Source organism: Eriocheir sinensis, chromosome 14 (assembly GCF_024679095.1).
Source record: "Eriocheir sinensis breed Jianghai 21 chromosome 14, ASM2467909v1, whole genome shotgun sequence".
NCBI classification, from domain to species: domain Eukaryota; kingdom Metazoa; phylum Arthropoda; class Malacostraca; order Decapoda; family Varunidae; genus Eriocheir; species Eriocheir sinensis.
Genome location: NC_066522.1, coordinates 5,248,165 through 5,263,989, shown reverse-complemented (window position 1 = coordinate 5,263,989; position 15,825 = coordinate 5,248,165). Strand labels below are relative to the sequence as shown.

General features: G+C 43.2%; 1 protein-coding gene across 1 annotated transcript in view; it reads right to left on the bottom strand.

The window, feature by feature from the left end:
• Positions 1–2,997: 2,997 nt before the first annotated feature.
• Positions 2,998–15,825, bottom strand: part of LOC126998354 (nephrin-like) — a 67,356-nt gene continuing 54,528 nt past the window's right edge. The window contains exons 18-21 of the mRNA XM_050859872.1: positions 8,057–8,224; positions 6,634–6,749; positions 5,587–6,280; positions 2,998–5,266 (exon numbers count right to left, since the gene is read on the bottom strand). Coding sequence (XP_050715829.1) covers positions 4,689–5,266; positions 5,587–6,280; positions 6,634–6,749; positions 8,057–8,224 — 1,556 coding nt within the window. The 3' untranslated portion in view covers positions 2,998–4,688. The remainder of the gene's footprint in view (positions 5,267–5,586; positions 6,281–6,633; positions 6,750–8,056; positions 8,225–15,825) is intronic.

Sequence of the window (15,825 nt, the reverse complement as noted above, 5' to 3'; positions counted from 1 at the left end):
TGTATATATATATATATATATATATATATATATATATATATATATATATATATATATATATATATATATATATATATATATATATATATATATATATATATATATATATATATATATATATATATATATATATATATATATATATATATATATATATATATATATATATATATATATATATATATATATATATATATATATATATATATATATATATATATATATATATATATATATATATATATATATATATATATATATATATAAGTATATTATCTCAACAAACCTGTTAGTTGAAGGAGCACCGCTCTCTCTCCTGCGCGGGTAGGATGATGGCAGTCCGGGGCTGACATGCTTGTGAACTTTTGTCGTTGTGAGACGAAAATCATTTTGTTGTTCCCCACGTGTTTGGTGCTGTGTTATCGAACAAATATTTACTCACCTTGCAAATAATAATACCATTTCTTTAAAGAAGTTCAAATGCAAAGTAATTCATACAAACATAGCACTGCACTCCTTTGCTCTATACATTTGTTTTCGTTTCACCCAGGCACTGAAGACTGTTGGCAGCGGTTGTAGGTGGCATTGCTGCGTCACGCGCCTGGCCGCTGACTTCGTAGAGTTGGCCCCGAGGACCACGCTGCCTTCTTCCCAGTGACGCTGACGGAAAGTGAGTCTTTTTGGGTTCACACGGAGTAGAATATGTGCTTTTTGAGGCAATGAAGTCAGGGAGAAACAGCCCGGCACCTCTCTGATCAATAACACTCTTGGTTTTGTTGTTTACTTGCTCCTGCTGAAGCCTCAAATGCTCACTCCTCCACTCACGTGCAGATGTCCTCACTATCGATGTGTCTGTGGCAGTGGGTGTTGTCAAAGCGGGGCGAAAGCAAGACTCCTTTTGATGTCAAGTTGTGTAGTTGAAGAAAATGCTGAACACATTTATTGTGCCATTACTCGAACATGAATGCAAGTTATTGTTTTTGAACCAGAGGGTCTGTGCACCAAGCTTTCATGAAGGTCATAGCTGTGAAAGGAAGTGTTTATATTATTTTTCTCTTGTTGAGGTAGTGTCCCCGTTAGTACACCTTTAATGAAGTAGTTAGTGATATTTGGTGAGTGGAAACATGACTTAATCGTGATCAGCGATTGACTGTGTACCGAATGACAGGGCGCTTGACTGCTACACTGTGTGTGTGTGTGTGTGTGTGTGTGTGTGTGTGTGTGTGTGTGTGTGCAATAGCAGCGATCTGGTAAAGATAATTGATATGAAATAATAAGCAAAAGTAACCCAGACAGTCATCTGCCTGATGATATTTTTTTTTTTTTCATGTGGTTATGAAAAACATAGGGGAAACTGTGAATTGATTTTAGAGAGAGAGAGAGAGAGAGAGAGAGAGAGAGAGAGAGAGAGAGAGAGAGAGAGAGAGAGAGAGAGAGAGAGAGAGAGAGAGAGAGAGAGAGAGAGAGAGAGAGAGAGAGAGAGAGAGAGAGAGAGAGAGAGAGAGAGAGAGAGAGAGAGAGAGAGAGAGAGAGAGAGGGAGCTCTGGCCCCAGGGATGGTTGTGTGTGTGTGTGTGTGTGTGTGTGTGTGTGTGTGTGTGTGTGTAAGGCACTAATGTGTGTGTGTGTGTATATATATATATATGTATATATATATATATATATATATATATATATATATATATATATATATATATATATATATATATATATATATATATATATATATATATATATATATATATATATATATATATATATATATATATATATATATATATATATATATATATCATGTAAGTACAGTATCTGCCCAGTTTAGTGTCACAATGTTTGGACGAGGCCAAGTTGTTTCGTCGACGCCAGCAGACCGTTGCCCAGAGAGAAGCAGCCACCACAACCTCCTGGCTTGTTCTGTCTGCTGGTGCTGGCGGCTTCTCTCTGGGCGGCGGTCTGCCGGTGTCGACTTCAGTGGAATTCCTCCAGCTCTCGTCAGTCTCAAAACAACCTGACCTCACTGAGCAGTTATTGCACTATACATTCCTCTCTACATGACACCTATGTACATTAGTGCTTTACATGTGGCGTCAGTCTCGAGACGCCAAAGCATGTTCATGCACGGCACTACTCATGTGAGCCTCGAAGCGTTTCCTTCGATATTCAAGACTTTCTCCCCGTCGCTTTATACGTGCAGCGTCCTCAGACTGTGTGAACTGGCGCCCCGGCGGGACCTGGAGTTCTTCTATAGAGAGTCTGCTGGTCCGTGTGCAGTCAGCCATTACTCTTTACTTTTGCTCATGAAAAGTGAGGTTTATGTGACGTGGAACTCCATTTAGATCGCATTATTTCTACGGTGATCACATTTAGTGAGGAGCAGAAATATACGTGGTTCACAGACACCGAAGTAAAAACCAAATGTCCATATATAGAGGTTCTTTTCCAGTACAGACTTGCCGTCGTTTAGGTATTCCTGGGCACTATTACAAGGAAGCAAATGCAACTTAATACTGTTGGGCAACGAAGGCTCCACCTGCCACAAGCTGCCGCTGGATACACTTGACCTCGTACTTGGTCGTAAGGCGGCATCGCGAACTCCACGCAACGATATTCTTGGTACCTAGAATAGTAGTGGGTCATGGACTCTGAGGATCCTATCGCCGCCCCACCACACGTACCAAACTCCTCACATACATTTTCTACCATTACAGTTACCATTACAGTTAATATCTTATCGTAGAATTAAAAGAAAAGGGAGAATGAAAGCATCGGCGGCCAAAAAATGAAATACAAACCAAATATCCGAAAGGTATTAAGGAAACTGAGATGTGAAGCAATGCAAATTTAAATGAGAGATATCAACAAATCAAAAATAATTAATTAGTAAATTTAAAAATGTTTGTATTTCGGTCTTGTGAAAGGAGGCAGAGAAATCCTCGGATGTATTGGTCTTTGAAGGTCAGTGGATATGCGTCAGAAGTAGAAAGTCGTGGTATGAATGGTGTCAGGCAAAATGGCTGCAAGTTATACAAAGAAAAGAGATCGGAACACTCAGTAAACAGCAAGGAAGCCAAAGTATGATGGATATTTCACCAGGTGAGGGAGAGGCCGACTCTGCTTCCGAAAACTGAAATCAAATAATGTTTGGTGCGAGTGGAGGAGCGGAGCGTGGCGACGGACGTCTGCACTGCTTGGCGTCCGGAGGTAGAATGAAAGGCGCGTGGCAGTGGAGCAGCAGGGAAGAAGGATAATATGGGCAAGAAAGGTCAGGTAAGAGTATAACGGATTAAACAGGGGAGAAGATATTAGATAATATGCATTATGATAAATAAATATACTTATGAAACGTAGCAATTTTTTTTTTCTTCTTTTTCGTGCGTGTTGCTGGGCGTCGTGGAACGGAGCGTTGCGGCGAACTTCTGCCCCGCTCTGAATCTGGCGGCAGAATGCGAGGCACGCGGCACAGGGCCGGCAGAAGGGACGCAGAGTGGGTGGTGCAGGGAAAGGAAAGGTACGCTAGGAGTAGAGGGTAGGCAAAGAAGACAAAAAGAATGTAGATAGTGAGCATGTGCTTACCTTTTCTTCTAAATCCTTACTTCTTTACCGCACTTACCATGTTCACTTGCAGACTGATTCACGTCTGCCGCCGGCCACTAGAGAGCTTAGACGTTGACATGAAACCATTGCACAAGATATTCTGCGTTCTTATCAAGAAATATGAAACTTTATTGTAGCTTGAGGACACTAAACAAAGTTGTTGGTCAACCATTATTAACACTTACAAATATACAAACATAAGTAGCCTACACGTGAACTGCTTGTGGCATCAAAATATCATGACGATACAGATGGCCCAAGATTGTGGGACACCACTGGTCTGCGTGAAGACACTTGTGGTGGCGGTGAGGGTGATTCGAGACTGCCGGCTGTGCCTCTCAGGCAACTCTTCCTCACACGGCATAACAATTGTCATTGGCCCAGTGGACAGCATGACCGATATGGAGATAATGCACCGTTCCATTTCATACCCGACATGTACTCGTCTCAGTGCATAGGTGAATGTAGGTGTCCACAAACACGATGAAGCCCGAGAAAAAAAAATTACTGAATAGGCATGGCATAAAGTTACACCTATTTGTTGTAATAATAATCCTTTCCTCACATTGTTGCTCTGGTAATGCTTCATCAAAAGCTTGTATCGACAGTACTTCCCTAGTGCATACACGTGCTTGAAAGGCACCATAATCGGTATTTACGCAGATAATGGAAAATTATAAGTTTAAAGGAATTTTCTGTATTCTTTCCATCTTTCTTCACAGTTCAGTACCTTTAGTCTGTCAACACGTCTAATGAATATATTTTTGTTTTCATGGATACTGTTCATAGATAGTTGTTCCGTCCTCTTTATTTAAGCCCATCAAAGCAAGACCGTCCGTCACTAAGGTCACAAAGTATCGAGAAGGAAGAACCAATTTGTGTAATCCTTTTTTTTTTTTTTCTATCACCGCTTTGTACCGCAACCTCCACCTCAACGCATGCTTGCAAGAATAGTATTTAGATGTTTTATTTTATTCGTTAAAGTTACTTTGCATTGGCACATGTTTTAAGCTTATGAGTAATGGTATACTGATCCTTCAAACACACTATGCAAAAAAATAGTCAGAGTTTATTATCTGACTAAATTATATTTTGTCAATCATCATCGCGCGTTTTCTTTTCAGCATTACCTATCATTATCGCATTGCTGCTTCTCATACTATCTTGCCTTGAGCAACTTGAGGGATGCTTTGGCCCCAGGGTAACGGTGGAGGTGGTGGAGGAGGTGGAAGTGTCGGTGGAGCCTCTCATTGCTGACTCTGAACCCTCGTGCAGAACTTCCTTCCAGCCCACCCGCTTCGTGCTAGAGGGAGTCATCTTACAGAGGTCGGGAGGTATAGGGCTGCGATCTCTCTCCGCTTGTAGTGGACTCCTGTAGCCGCTGCAGCCGCTGATGCTGTTGTGTCTGGTGCAGTTCGGTACGCTGGTTCTCGGCTTGGAGTAATAGGGAGGATACTCTTTGGCCGTGCCACACACCGGGGCGTTGAGCTGAGGGTTGCTGCAGAAGCCGCTGCTGCAGCACTGGTCCACGGCGGGGTGATGGTGGTGGTGGACGCACTGCAGACTGCTGTACGAGTAGCTGTGCACGGAATGGGAGCGCTGCAGGGCGCTGTACTGTGACGGCTTAAGGCAGCTCCTGCGAGGCTGACCTGCTGCGTATGCTCCTGCCGCTCCTGCGGACAAAGGATCGTGTCACTTACCTGCCTTTGTACGTTCAGGTACCGATGAACCCAACTACACCATAGACGAGAACACTCGCCGAAACTACTATATACACTAAAGCCAAATTGAGTTAAAATAATAAATCAATTGTTCATTTAATTAGGCAGGTAATCACCAGTCAGTGATTCTGTAAATCGACAAATATATTAAATATAAACAAGGTACCTTCTCCTGCAAGAAAAAGTCTGCTTACAAATATTTGATAAAAAAAATATTACGTGACATTAATCCATGCTAGTGTAACCGTCAGTTACCTGACATGGTACATTACCTGCGTCTTGCATCTGTTCACAGTTGTCCTCACAGTAGCTGAGAGTCTCTATGTGAACAGAGGGATTGAAGTTGGGCCGCATCACTGGCAGTTTGTGCGGCTGGTTGTACTTGGGGGACTGAGCGGGCAGGTGGTAGCAAGGAGACATCTTCTGGTACAGCTGCTGCTCCTCCTCCAGCTGCTGCTGCAGGTGGGGCTGGCCGTGATATATGACCTGTGTCGGTTGCCTTTGCGCCTGGTACACGGGGCCGACGTTGTGGTGCCTCTGGGGGCAGGCGTAGGACTCTGTGCTCTGGTGTGACGAGGCCACTGAGACTCTGTCATCCTCGTAAGGATGGTAAGGCTTCTGCGGCTCCAGTAAAGGTTCACAGCTGTCCGATGTTGTGGGACACACGTCAGGGTTGTTTGAGGCATGTATCATGTGCCTTGTGTCCTTGAACGCCTCGTACTCCTTTCTTTGGGGGCTGCCGGAGGTGACGATTGTAATGCTCTCTTCGGGGGTAAGCTTATCGTTTTCTAAGAGGAATATTTCACTTTTGCCACTCACGCCTCCGTTCAGCAAGGGACTGGAGCTCCGTGACCTGGAGGAAGCGCCGGAGAAGGGAGGCAGAGGCTCCGGCGTGTTAGAGGCGGTGTGCGGGGTGATGAGGCAGGCGTGCTCGCTCTCCTCCACCCGCGTCTGACTCTCAATGGACTGAAAGATGGATTGCGTATATTCCATTATTTCGCTCGCAAAGTCTGCGATATAGATGAAGAGAGTAGGAAAAGAGTAAAACCTTTCAAAGTTGCTTCAGCTCGCTGATAAAACAAAGTTTTAAGAAGCGGCATATGAATGTTATGTAATTAATGAAACAACAATGTTGTGAACGATATTTTTCCATATTTATAATTTTATAATATTAGAAATGGGTAGTAAAAATTTTACCCCTTGTCCGTCCAAGTAGTTATGACTTTAAAGTAATGCTAAGTATTGTCACTAATTGGCTCAGTGTCCCAATGCACTCAAGGGCCTGACATATCATATACCTGGCGCAAGTAAAGAGTTACCTGGTACTCCGGCGGCGGACCATCGTTCAGAGACGTAAGGGGAAACTCGTCGCCCTGAGGCAACGTTCCAGATGTGGGCGTGTACACCTCCAGAGCCGTGGTCTTGCTCGACGAAGCTGTAATAAGAAGCAGTACTCCTGCAGGCACGGTTCGCAGGTTTGAACTTTGTACTTAAGAGTTAGATTAAACGGAGTTCCTTTGACACAGCCGTACGTGTTTCACACTGTGTGAAGTGAAGATCACTGGGAATGATTTGAAGTGTCCAACCCCCGAACCCCACAGGTTAATTATTTTGTCTCATTCCCATTACACACACACACACACACACACACACACACACACACACACACACACACACACACACACACACACACATTTACACACACATTCTCCACCTATCCACTCGACACAATCTTCCAAACAACTATCCCCTATTCTTTGACAACACCCAGCTATCACCTTCCTCAACACTAAACATCCTCGGTCTATCCTTAACTCAAAATCTCAACTGGAAACTTCATATCTCATCTCTTACTAAATCAGCTTCCTCGAGGCTGGACGTTCTGTACCGTCTCCGCCAGTTCTTCTCCCCCGCACAGTTGCTGTCCATATACAGGGGCCTTGTCCGCCCTCGTATGGAGTATGCATCTTATGTGTGGGGGGGGCTCCACTCACACAGCTCTTCTGAACAGAGTGGAGGCTAAGGCTCTTCGTCTCATCAGCTCTCCTCCTCATACTGATAGTCTTCTACTTCTTAAATTCCGCCACAATGTTGCCTCTTTTTCTATCTTCTATCGATATTTCCACGCTGACTGCTCTTCTGAACTTGCTAACTGCATGCCTCCCCCCCTCCCGCGGCCCCGCTGCACTCGACTTTCTACTCATGCTCATCCCTATACTGTCCAAACCCCTTATGCAAGAGTTAACCAGCATCTTCACTCTTTCATCCCTCACGCTGGTAAACTCTGGAACAATCTTCCTTTATCTGTATTTCCTCCTGCCTACGACTTGAACTCTTTCAAGAGGAGGGTATTAGGACATCTCTCCTCTCGTATTTGACCTTGCTTTCGGCCACCTCTTTTGTTTCTTTTTTAGGAGTAGCGAGTAGCGGGCTTTTTTTTTATTATTGTTTTCTTTTTTTGTGTGCCCTTGAGCTGCCTCCTTTGTTGTAAGAAAAAAAAAAACTTACACACATTTACACACACACACACACACACACACACACACACACACACACACACACACACACACATTTACACACACACACACACACACACACACACACACACACACACACACACACACACACACACACACACACACACACACACACACACACACACACACACACATTTACACACACACACACACACACACACACACACACACACACACACACACACACACGTGAATAATTACTCACCGGAAACGTTCCTTTTCATCGCTCGACGTTTCAGGAAGCAGACGATGATGGAGATGTTGAGGACGAAGAGCGCCGTGGCGGTGAGGCAGATGAGGAGCATGATGAGGCGCGACACTCGGGGCTGCCGGCCGCTCACGCTGCTGCCCACCGCCGCCTCCTCCACCCCTCCTGTGACCAACGGGGACAGGTATGTGTAATGTGTGGGCGATAGTATATGCATCACCACTCGTCAACGGGGACAGGTATGTATGTGTGTGATACATGTGTAGGTATGTGTCATGTGTGTATGATGCATGTACAGTCGGCTATAGAGAGTAGTGTCACACTGTCCAGTAAGTTTTGTTCAGAAAGCGACATCTGGCAGCCCCTCCACGCGACATGAAAATTATTATATCCTATCGAAATCGTACTGTTGTGGTGATCGGTGGTCACAGGTGCACTCTATATAATTTTAAGATAGATATTTATCAAAAGTGCCCGTCGCTAACGCTTAATAAATATTTTTTCTTTAGGCTCTGTCGCTACATTTTGACACGAGCTTTTAGTTTCGTTCAAATTTAGTCTAGATCAATTCTAAGTTGTTTATCAAACCAAGGTTGGCGGTTTAAACCAAATAGTTTAAACCAATAGAAAAAACCAGTGGTTTAAACCAACTAATAAAACCATTTTTTTTTTTGTGTGTGTGTATCTTTGTTAGTTTCATCAGTATTGTGGTTTTAACTATATGTAAGATTTTAAATATGTACAGCAGGGTTGGCGGTTTAAACCAGGGGTGTCAAACTCAAAACCCTTCGAGGGCCAATTCATACTCTGAAGTGCCGTCATGGGGGCCAACAAGGGTAGAAAATACATTGACAAGATTGAAGTTACCGTAATACCGCGGGCCATTTATGACTATCCCGCGGGCCATGAGTTTGACACCCCTGGTTTAAACCAAAAACCCATCAATAAAACCAGTGTTTTTTGTGAATCTTTTTTAGTTTCATCAGGTATTGTGGTTTTAATTATATATATATATATATATATATATATATATATATATATATATATATATATATATATATATATATATATATATATATATATATATATATATATATATATATATATATATATATATATATATATATATATATATATATATATATATATATATATATATATATATATATATATATATATATAATTGCCACTTCACTAAACAGCAGATAAATTGTTTAAAAAAAATCCTTTAGCACGTCATCTTATCCTCCCACTCACCCTCACATCACCTTCGCTGTATGGCACTGTTCAAGCACTGGAATGGTAGACACACGCACACGTTGCATTATTTCAACACTTTTAAGACTTGCACATCTTTCAAATGCGTGTTATCTTAGCCTTTTCTTGGGAGTTACAAGCCAAGACCCCTTACATAGGACCCGTTTTCGCGCCAAACTTGCGCGTCCCTCACAGCGGCCTCCCTCACTCTAGATTAGTTCAAACACAATTTTGGTCTTTCATATCTTGTTTCCAATCAAGCACTTTCCACTCCCTCCACATTCCACACCATCGCATCACCGACGCCCCTGTAACTAATGTGTGCAGCAGTAGATTACAAGGATGCAGAGGAGTTCTTTGACTCAGAAACCGACTCCTATCAGCACATTTTAAAGATTTCTAGCTTCCTTTCTTTGATGCCACATTGTGAGGGGAGAATACGATACGAACGGCTTTATTTACTCCTAAAATCACGTTAAAATGGCTTCTCAGGGTCTTTATAAGCGCATAAAAATGTGATGCCGCAGCGTTTCCGCCATATTCGTCGATGCCTCCGAGGAACACGCCACAAATGCTTCCAAGTTTTTGCGACTCGTAGCCTTTACTGTTGGTCAGGAACGGATCCTAGCACACTCTGATACTTAAGTCCACTTTTAAGACACAATAACACAGCTGGGATAACGTAAGTCCTCGTAAAGTAGCGTACAATCCTGGGCACTGCTGGGCAGCGGAGGCCACTTTCTCCTTTCCAGCACAGGCCCGCAGACTAGTAACCGAACACGAACAATACGCGTTCTGCGGTGATCAGGAACTTTAGGTCCTGAAACGGTACCAAGAGGAACGATACCCTCATCTGATGTGTATAATGCTTTTTTCTGATGTTTTATTCACTAGATATATTATAGAATCTGGTCAACGTCTTTGACTTCCAGCACCTTATTATGAATATAAATGAAATAATATTAAAAACACCCCTGAATATACCAAAAATTATGCCAAATGAGGTAAGGCATAAAACTAAATTTCCAGAAGGGAAAGAGTGACTCACGATTCTAGTCATTCAGAGCTGCGAGCTTTCGGGAGCAAGGTGCAGTGTGATAGTGTTGTGTACCGGTAGTGTATTACTGTAGCAGCAATTTATAGTGTAACTAGGTATTGTAGGGGGGCATCGTGAATGCAGTCATCACCGAAGGGGGGGGCGCTGTCCTGGAAGTTGCAATGGTAATCGTCGCCTGAATAATTGCCATAACCACTATTCTAATGGTTTTCAGTCCTAGTGACTCTATTCTCATTAATAACTCAGAATAAGTACTACTTAGGTTCTAGCACAGTAGATATTAGATGCATGCTGTCCATGTTGCATGGTGACACTGGCGTCTGTGGACTGTAAATTGTACATACGTACATTCTGTATATGCTAAGACGGCCATTGTTGTTCTGAGTCATCATAACAGCGCCCCTAACTCCAGGGAGTGCGATGCAGCGACAGTATGCGGTGCGAGATATAGCCACGAAAGCGCCCTCCCCCCTCTCTCTCTCTCTCTCTCTCTCTCTCTCTCTCTTACAACTGTTTTTGTAGCATGCTACTGGAAAATTAGAAGAGGTCATTCATGTTTTACTACTCTTTAACATTGCAATTAAAAAGCATGTTAGAGAAGCTGCATTTTGCCTCTTTTACAGATTGTATGAAGATCAAATGAATATTTTGCTAAATCCATCTCTAAATCTATCTATAATTCCTTTTCAAACTCATATATGTATATACGGATAGAATTACTGGAATAAAAATACTGAAAAAAAAAATATGTGGTTTAAACCAAAAAAAAAACATGGTTTAAACCAAAAAGAACTGGTTTAAACCAAAAAAAAAACGGTTTTTGGCTTAAAAAAAAACATTGGTTTTTGCCAACCCTGTATCAAACTATGATACATTTAAAAATATACTGCACTTATTAAGGGAGATTGTTATGCCTTTTAACTTAGAAAATAAAACCCTGACAGCCAAGATCTTGTTCTTTATTAAAAAAAATATACGTAATAATAAGCTATAAACGTTCACATGATGGCGTCGTCGACCGCGGGCTTTGACGGCGTGGCCATGGAGCGCAGAAGTGAAACGACGCTGGAGCAGCGGTATTCTATTAAAGCCCTTATGTCTGCAGGCACTCAAGCCTATTTGCTGTTTGATGGTAAGGAGCATTAGTCACTGCCTGCCTCTGTGAAGGACAGCATTGCACACGGTATTTTCAAAGTTTAATATGAAAAAGTGTGTCAGACTGTTCGTGATGTTTTACCTCGTCATCATCATCATCATCATGTAGAAGACATTCATTATCGCATTTCTAAACTGAATTCATGTAGTCTGGTATATTTCTAACTACATTATATTATAATATAATATAATATTATACAATATTATAATTTCACGGTCACACACACACTGTACACACTGATACGCGTCACTAACATGACCAGTGAATGCGCCACCGTGGTATAGTTGCCAGATACCGCCACCAGGCTAAACATTCTGAAAACCGTGACACTACTCTATCGTCGACAGTACCTCTACCCCCCTCCTGTGGCAAACAGGTACAGGTGTGTGATAATACATGCACCTATACCCCACCTGTGGCGAACGGGTACAGGTATGTGCCATATGTGTTTGATACTACATGTACCTCCGCCCCACCTGTGGCCAACTGGAACAGGTGTATGCCATATGTGAGACAGTGTACCTCCAACACGCTTGTGACCAACATCTGTGGGAATGTGTCGTGCACGTAGGTGTGCAACATGTACATGTACTGAGTGTTTGGGAATGTGTCGTGCACGTAGGTGAGCAACATGTACTGAGTGTTTGGGAATGTGTCGTGCACGTAGGTGAGCAACATGTACTGAGTGTTTGGGAATGTGTCGTGCACGTAGGTGTACAACATGTACTGAGTGTTTGGGAATGTGTCGTGCACGTAGGTGTACAACATGTACTGAGTGTTTGGGAATGTGTCGTGCACGTAGGTGTACAACATGTACTGAGTGTTTGGGAATGTGTCGTGCACGTAGGTGTACAACATGTACTGAGTGTTTGGGAATGTGTCGTGCAAACATGTACTGAGTGTTTGGGAATGTGTCGTGCACGTAGATGTACAGCATGTACTGAATGTTTGGGAATGTGTCGTGCACGTAGGTGTGCAACATGTACTGAGTGTTTGGGAATGTGTCGTGCACGTAGGTGTACAACATGTACTGAGTGTTTGGGAATGTGTCGTGCACGTAGGTGTACAACATGTACTGAGTGTTTGGGAATGTGTCGTGCATGTAGGTGTACAACATGTACTGAGTGTTTGGGAATGTGTCGTGCACGTAGATGTACAACATGTACTGAGTGTTTGGGAATGTGTCGTGCACGTAGGTGTGCAACATGTACTGAGTGTTTGGGAATGTGTCGTGCACGTAGGTGTACAACATGTACTGAGTGTTTGGGAATGTGTCGTGCACGTAGGTGTACAACATGTACTGAGTGTTTGGGAATGTGTCGTGCACGTAGGTGTGCAACATGTACTGGGTCTTTGGGAATGTGTCGTGCTCGTAGGTGAGCAACATGTACTGGGTCTTTGGGAATGTGTCGTGCTCGTAGGTGAGCAACATGTACTGAGTGTTTGGGAATGTGTCGTGCTCGTAGGTGTACAACATGTACTGAGTGTTTGGGAATGTGTCGTGCACGTAGGTGTGCAACATGTACTGAGTGTTTGGGAATGTGTCGTGCACGTAGGTGTGCAACATGTACTGGGTCTTTGGGAATGTGTCGTGCTCGTAGGTGAGCAACATGTACTGAGTGTTTGGGAATGTGTCGTGCACGTAGGTGTGCAACATGTACTGAGTGTTTGGGAATGTGTCGTGCACGTAGGTGTGCAACATGTACTGAGTGTTTGGGAATGTGTCGTGCACGTAGGTGTACAACATGTACTGAGTGTTTGGGAATGTGTCGTGCTCGTAGGTGTGCAACATGTACTGAGTGTTTGGGAATGTGTCGTGCACATAGGTGAGCAACATGTACTGGGTCTTTGGGAATGTGTCGTGCACGTAGGTGTGCAACATGTACTGAGTGTTTGGGAATGTGTCGTGCTCGTAGGTGTGCAACATGTACTAAGTGTTTGGGAATGTGTCGTGCACGTAGGTGAGCAACATGTACTGAGTGTTTGGGAATGTGTCGTGCACGTAGGTGAGCAACATGTACTGAGTGTTTGGGAATGTGTCGTGCACGTAGGTGAGCAACATGTACTGGGTGTGTAGCAATGTGTTATGCATGTAGGTGTACAACATGTACTGAGTGTTTGGGAATGTGTCGTGCTCGTAGGTGAGCAACATGTACTAAGTGTTTGGGAATGTGTCGTGCACGTAGGTGAGCAACATGTACTGAGTGTTTGGGAATGTGTCGTGCACGTAGGTGTGCAACATGTACTGAGTGTTTGGGAATGTGTCGTGCACGTAGGTGAGCAACATGTACTGAGTGTTTGGGAATGTGTCGTGCACGTAGGTGAGCAACATGTACTGGGTGTGTAGCAATGTGTTATGCATGTAGGTGTACAACATGTACTGAGTGTTTGGGAATGTGTCGTGCACGTAGGTGTACAACATTTACGTGGGTGTAAAGGTAAATGTCATCCCTGCCCCGAGTAGTAATCGAATTGGTACCGGATGTCAGGCAGGGGTTGTGACCCGCCTGCCCAGTGTGTGTGTGTGTGTGTGTGTGTGTGTGTGTGTGTGTGTTTTATGCTTGTGTATGTGTGTGTGTGCGCGCCCACATCTATACATGTGTGCGCCCCCATGTGTGTGTATGTAATTCACCACGGTCTGATCACGAACTGGACTCGTCATCGCAAGCAAGCATCTTCCCGAATAGGATATATTTATCCTTACCAGATGTCACCACCGAATACGTCTTTGTGGCCAAGAAGCTTGAACTATTCTTTCAATTACTGTAAATTTCCTGTGTTTCTCCGGGACTTGTAACAATTACACTTCAATACAATAAGTGATATTACTGTTAATAAAAATGTAGCTGATCATTCTCATTGTTTTATTTATTGCGTAAACGAGACACTAAGTAAATGCCTGTTAGAATCTTCTCCTCATTAATAATCAATCTTTCTTGCATGACAGCCCTGCAAAATAAAGTAGAATTGGACTTTTTTAAAAATCTATTTATATTGTAGTATTTGCTGACTACCTGCTTCGAGTGTATCAGTCTCGCCTTCGACGAAATAACAAAAATAGGGCGTTTACCATCACGATAGAAACCGTAGCATCCATTGTTTGATCTCCATGAGGGTCACTGGCTTCCGCTCCCATAGTGTCACACTCCGCCCTAAACTCCTGGCCTTTTAAAGCGCCATCACCTTTCATTTGCCCACCCTCCTGGTAGCGGCAGGCGTCTATCCAAGGTCTTAGTCCACCCCACACAACAACCAGCAGTCAATTGAGGGCTGAGTATAACATGATGAAAGCGGAAGCAAGTGATCCACACGGATACCCAAACAGTGGATGTTACCTGATTGTCCAAGTATTGCGATGGTTTCTGTCAAGTTGCTAAACATCCTGAAATATTTCTTAACAAATTTCGTCAATGATGACACTGATACACCCTAAAGATACCTAGCAAATATTGTTATATAAATATAATTTCTTAAAATGTTCAATTCTGTTTTATTTTGCAAGGCTTTCATGTAAGAAATATATTTAATGAGGATAAACTTCCAATAATCATTTATTTTGTCTCGTTTATCAATAAATACACAACGAGAATGATTAACTACATTTATAATAAAAATAGTATCACTTATTGTATTGAAACGTAATTGCTACAAGTCCCAGAGACACAGGTTAATTTACGATAATTGAAAGAATGGTTCAAGTTTCCTGGGCACAAAGACGTAGTCGGTGGTGACACCCGCTGGCTGGCAGCTCTGAATACACCCCATAGAGCCTTGCTCATTATAGTCGATCTTTGGGTATTGTCCGGACCTTTACACACCATACACACCATCCCCCTCGCTAAAAGGAGTCAGTAACCACTCCTCAGCGGAAAATTCCTAAGCCTGAGCAGGGCCCTTCACCTGCCAGGCTGCATGCAAATCCTGGCGGCGCAGAGCTCTAACCACTGAGCTATCGGAGCGGTGTTTTTTTTTTTTTTTTTTTTTTTGTGTGTGTGTGTGTGTGTGTGTGTGTGTGTATGTGGGGTGTGTGTGTGGATGGGTGGGTGTGCGCGCGCGCGTTTGTGTATGGTATAAATACTCATGACATAAAGAACACTCCCTCGCATAACCAGATGTCCTGCGCCTCGGCCTGCAGTGAAACATCCTCTCCAGTCCACTCGTCAGGCTGTCCGTGAGGGATCACGTCTTACACCTCAGGCCTCCTCTTTCTTACTGGAGTCGACAAGTGACAAGCAACAATAATATATTTCCTTGAACATTTCACCTCTGTCCCAAGGTTATCCCAGAAAACATAGG